This window comes from Megalops cyprinoides, chromosome 2 (assembly GCF_013368585.1).
Source record: "Megalops cyprinoides isolate fMegCyp1 chromosome 2, fMegCyp1.pri, whole genome shotgun sequence".
NCBI classification, from domain to species: domain Eukaryota; kingdom Metazoa; phylum Chordata; class Actinopteri; order Elopiformes; family Megalopidae; genus Megalops; species Megalops cyprinoides.
The window spans coordinates 13133905-13139904 of NC_050584.1; the positions used below are offsets into that span (position 1 = coordinate 13133905).

A 6000-nucleotide genomic window follows, 5' to 3' on the forward strand; every position below is an offset into this window, starting at 1 on the left:
CCCTGAATTTACATAAGGAATTTAAAGTGCCTAAAAATAATATGAAAACTTATTAGCAATGTTTCTGACACACAGCTAAAGTACACAGTAAAAAACATTTTAAATTTTCAATTGTGTGTGCCAGTTCGCTGATGCAGAAAGAAACATGTCAACCGCTAAAAGTCAATTAAATAATTTTGCATCCAACCAAAAAGAAAAAAAGAAACATGAAAAAGGTTGTTTTGCACTTTTGGATCAATGGCCAGTGCAGCACATGAAAGAGAGGGTCCTAAACTTATTTTTGTTTTTTAAAAATAAAAATCAATCGTTTTATTATCCAAACGGTTAATGTATCGTTATTAACCCAATTAAGACTAATACATTTAATAAATGTAGTTAATGTATTAATATAAGTCATATAATTATTCCTGATTACCAGTTACAAATTATTTCTTGTTTTTATACTTATTAATAGCTGAATAAAAACTGAATAGCTACAAGGCACTAAGACTCATCCACTTCTTTTACTATGCATGTTTTACCTACGTACTATAGATATGATGACAAAATATTTGCCAATATTAATCCATGTTATCTATGTCCTCCACCCTAAAAATCCCTAATCTTACAGATCTTGTATCTATATAGTTTCCTACTTTGATCAGTTTTTGCCCTTCCCAGCTTAATTTAACACCTTATTCTCAGGTAGAGTTGCATTTCTGTGATCCACCATGCTCTGACTGTGTACCCTCAAACCGTGATGATGGAGAATTTTCTGTGGATTGCTAATGAACTCCTAGCTCTCAGAGGAAGAGACAGTTGACAACCAATTTGGTTGTTATGAAAACAAAGAGCCAGTAGGCCCATATGCTGGTTATAAACACCCATTTACATTATGTATATGTGCATAAGTCAAATGCAATTGGAATAATGACAACATAATGCAACTGTGCCAAGTATACCAAACCATGGCAGAAAAAGACATAGGTAAAGCCTCAAATGTCATGCAGCTGGACTGTAACATGTAAAGAATATGCCTTCTCAGGGATCCAGACAGGCTGTCTGCCGGATGGCAGCCATTTCAAGAAGCATTTTGTTTATAAGGTTATGGCTGGGAAATGCAGTGCCAATGTTTCCAATCATATATTTGTTGAATTCCTATGAAGACTGCCATTTGCCCATCATACAGATAATAACAGGAGCTACTCTGTAATTTGCTGTTCTCATACACAGTGTCTGTCAAAACCATACTAAAGGTTTCTGAAAGATGCTGTAGTGCATTAGTAATTGTATTGTGATTGCCCCATGGCCCTGATGCGTGCTCTCTGTCCTCAAGCATCCAATGGCTTACATTGCCAAAACAACTGGGGCTCCCAGCTGCTGTGTACCTACTTGTCTGTACACACATTTTCAATACATTGTATTAATGAGACATGAGAGAGCTTTAATATGGCACCAAGGTTATGTATGGGTCAAGTGTAGATCAGAAGAAGCTAGGGCAATATGCTCAGACAGCAGCAACTCAATGAACCAAACAAAAATAAAAAAAAATCAAATACAAATGTGAAATGCTTGTGAAATGCTGCCTTATTTATATCTATTGCATGTGGCAATTTTCATGAATATTTGAGAGGGCCAAGCAAAAGTTGTGCTGTTTTTACATGGAATGACTGTTATACCCATTTAACTGTTGCTTGTTGCCATAGAGAATGTTTTCAAGCTATTCATCTTTGCTAAGGGGTGAAATACAGCATGGAGAAAATGATATAAAGGAAGTTAATTGCATGTTACTAAGGGGTCATGATTGGGCAAACCCAGTGCTTTTTAGTCACATGTACTCTCATTATATAAGATAAACAACTGTGGGGTGCACCCCCCCCCCCCCTTTCACCTCCACAGATATTTGCAGCTGTGTCCCCCAGACACACAACTATTCAACGATACACCAACCACGCTTTCCTCCTAGGCTTTTCTAAGGGTTTTGCTAGATCTGAAAGTTATGTCCACTAATTTTGTATTCTGTTGTGTCATATAACAAATCCTGTCATATCTCCACCTCTTTCATCTACAATGTGTTTTTAAAACCCCAGTAAATGCAGGACGCACTTTCATCAGCTATTATATGTACAGCAAAACCATATGAAGCACAATTGCTATGACCACAAATATCAAACATTGAAAGATCAAAGATTTGGAAATAAATTAAAGATGAGTCACGAAATGCACCAGTTAAAGCTATTTAAAGGCTGTATGAGTTTCCAAGAAGAGGCTTTTCCTCAATGTGATACAGCTAAAAAAGCAAAAGCATTTATCAAAGGAAACATCCCCCTGTTTGATACAAATGATGACAGCTTGCCAAACACCCCTTAAATGTACCCACTGAATACAGAATACATTCAGGGAAGATGCAGACATCATGTGACTGATCACAGCATTATTCAGCTGAGGAACAATGCCTGAAGCTCTCATAGGTATCAAGACAGCAGGAACACGCGCCATTTTACATGGGGATACTAAAATATGCCATTACAATGCTAAGTGCACTAGTGTGCCCACTGAATAAGTCTTTATGTCTGTTGCACCATTTTTTTTTTACAATGCTGAGACTGTCTCATTGTAGCAGTTATAGAATCATGATGATCAGTACTTTTCGTTTACTTTTTGTTGCTAATTACAATGAAAATGTGAAGCAGCTCATTCTTTGTAACTGCTGTTCTAAAACGTACATTTAAATCTTACAATATTATTTCCTTTCCTCCCCACAACTATAAGGCTATTTTCATGAGTGTAATACAGTTCAGCCATCACCATGGATACAATTTATGATTAATTGTTGAAAAGAAGGTGATGGACAGACTCTTAATGTATTTCCCTACTCAATAAACCAATTTCTTCTCAAGATGCTTTTAACGTCAATACATTTATTGATTCTTGATAAACATAAACTGGTGCATTAGAACTCCCTCTCCTTGGTCTGACTGGGAAAATATGTGGAATACATACACAGGGTGCCCAAAGACTTGATCAAATAAACCTATATTAGTATGTATATGTTAAGACACTCAATATGAGGAATATGATATGTCTTTGTATCATCAAAGACAGACACTTGTTATTTAGAGAGAGACAGAGAAAAAAAAAACACATCATACAAATTTGACCACAGTGCTCAATCACTTGCACATTTTACATACTATGTTTGAACACTATGATTGAAATTATGTAAAATGGACATTACAAAGACTGTATATATATATATATATAGAGAGAGAGAGAGAGAGGGAGAGAGAGACAGAGAGAGAGAGAGATTTTATTTTTTATTTATTTATTTATTATATATTTTTTAAGGTATTCTCTGCTTTAAATGATTGCACAGTCCTTTTACATGTTTATTAATTTGACTGAATCATGAAGACCATCCAAACTGCAAGACGCTCAGGAATGAGACTGCAGCATTTTTGAATGTATTGTGAGTGCCGCTGCAATAGTACACGCGTGTAACCTGCACCACATCGCAAAGAGCCGTGGCATGTGAAAGACTGTGGCTCTGTTTCCGTCGTTAAAATGAGACCCACAAAGACACGTTTAATCTCCCAATGCAAAGGAAAGCAAGTCTTTTTTTGTGGCTGTATTTTAGTAAAATGTTTGAGTACCTGCGTGTCACTGTCTTCTTCGCTGGTGTTCTGTTCTTCAGGAGCTCTTATGAACCACCACTGAATCTCCAAGTAAACAGAGGACGTTCCACTTTGAAAGGCGCACGCCATTTCAATATTTTGACCTTCTTTAGCCGTTACATTTGAGGGTAGATCAGTAAACTTCCCTGTAAACCAGAAGTGATAACAAGTAAGTAATACATCACAGAAAGATACCCTCGCATTGCACCCATCTAATTCGGGGGCTTTATCATTCCCGACGCGTGAAGTGGAATTCCGCGATATAAGGGAATCCAGTGACCACAGAGAAAATGCAAATCGAGTTTGAAATCTAAATAGTCTTCGTATATATAACACACAGGAAACGCAAAGTCAATATTTTATTGGTACACACAAAACCATACCTCCAATTCGTGATTTACGACTTGGATCTAAAGTTTTCGTTATTATGCGATGGAATCGCACCACCGGTTGGCTGTGAAGTAGTAACACAGAAACATGCCAAGTGTATAAACTGAATGCAGAACAAACATTTTTTTCAGATGTATATATGTATATTTTTTTTTCTGTAGAAAGCGTGCACTACTTTATATTACAAATGAATGTGGTCAAATAACACACAATATTCTCGAGTCGTGATCTACATACTCGATTATGTGTATCTGTACATTTATGTCGATATGGAATAGTATTTTCTCATACACAGTCATACGAGCAGATTTAACTGCAAACAAAAACAAAACATTTCACAAAAAATATGATACTCAAAGCATCTTTCGATCGTTGGAAGCATAGTATTATTTCAGCGAACAGCTACTGGTACAGAAGAAAAAGTCATATATTACAGTACGGTAACGCTCCAGCTCGTTACTGTCTCAGTCCATTGGAAACAATTTTGTTATGCCAAGGATACCATCAAATTAGCACGTTCGAAACACAAGCGTTCAAAACATGAACGTGAACACGATTAAAATGTGAAGAATACTAAAGCTTTATTACACGAGTAAATGAGCAGACTTCTGACTGAAATAAAACAGCAGTCCTTACATCAGAATGCAACCAGTTTAAGCAAAACCGCTACTTTGAATGCAAGCCGCGTATGTTTCTTCAAAGTTAATCTTTTGTAACGAAAACGAAGGAGCATGTAAACGGCATGCAGTCAGTAGGTACAGAAAACATCAACTGGCAGTCGTAGGTGCTTCACATGTCTTTTTTTCCAAGACTCAACAGTTGCACTTAATTAATTTCTTCTGTCATCTCCTTCTGCCGTTATTTCCACCCATGATTTCAGTGTAGCCTTCCTATGTGAACAATTTCTCTACAAAAACCTGATGCGTGTGCCTTTGTAAACACGTTAACACTGTGCAACAGAAAGAACAACGCAGCATTAAAATATGTGTTGCTTACCTTGTAAGGAGAACCCGATTTGGATACAGAAACTGGAAAAGAAAACAAATCCAACACAGTCGTGAAAGGTCCACATCATTCCAAAGGGAGAGATATCACATCAGCGGATTAGAATCGATCTTCCAAAACAGTTCTGCAAATTAAACAGATGCAACGCAGTTATATTTTGGCACAGAATGCCAAATATGTAACATGCTGCAACTGGAGCCTGGCTTTCAAAGTTCTGTGTGGTGCTACGAGTATAGAGCACGAGAGGCTTGTAATGGTGCTGCCTACCCAAGGTGTTGTGAAGTATGTAATAATAGGCTCTGTTCCTTTTCGGTACGTGACTGTTGATGAAACGTCAGTATGCAGCTCCCTATTGCGTGCTCAGTGCTCTCACCGAGAGCTGGGCCAGGTTGAAATAAGAGAGGACGAATATCGAGAAAAGGCATGTAGAGAACCGTCTCTTTCTCGTACACCTTATCATACCTTGGTATTCACGATATGTTTTACATATGTGGTGGTGGTGAACACTTATTATTATTATTATTATTATTACCCATTTTCTTAGTTTTGTAACAGAGTGTAGTTAGGCTCCCATCGTTTGTACAATAAGTTCTTTATTTCTTTCTGGGCTTTCCCCCCACTACAGAGACAGGTACTCAAGGCAGCATCGCATAAATGAAATTTTAAACTTCACAGACGCCATGCCACCAGGGTAATATCACATATAAAATCATGACTTGAGCTCTTTCCTTGTTTTTAATTTTTACTAAATGTAATCAAACGTGGATTGGTACCTTCATGATGAATACCAATGTATGCTGTACATACTGTTGAGGACCACATACAGTAAAAGATAGGATTTAAGTTATTCCTTTCCAGAGCCTGAGGAGACAGATGGGGGGATGTGATGAGAATGGCCTGTCCTGGCTGCAATGTGTATATGCTGTCATAATTTGCCACATTCACTATGTAT

General features: G+C 37.3%; 1 protein-coding gene across 1 annotated transcript in view; it reads right to left on the reverse strand.

The window, feature by feature from the left end:
• vstm2a (V-set and transmembrane domain containing 2A) overlaps positions 1-5350 on the reverse strand; it is a 43715-nt gene extending 38365 nt beyond the window's left edge. The window contains exons 1-2 of the mRNA XM_036522377.1: positions 5040-5350; positions 3633-3799 (exon numbers count right to left, since the gene is read on the reverse strand). Coding sequence (XP_036378270.1) covers positions 3633-3799; positions 5040-5118 — 246 coding nt within the window. The 5' untranslated portion in view covers positions 5119-5350. The remainder of the gene's footprint in view (positions 1-3632; positions 3800-5039) is intronic.
• Positions 5351-6000: the final 650 nt, after the last annotated feature.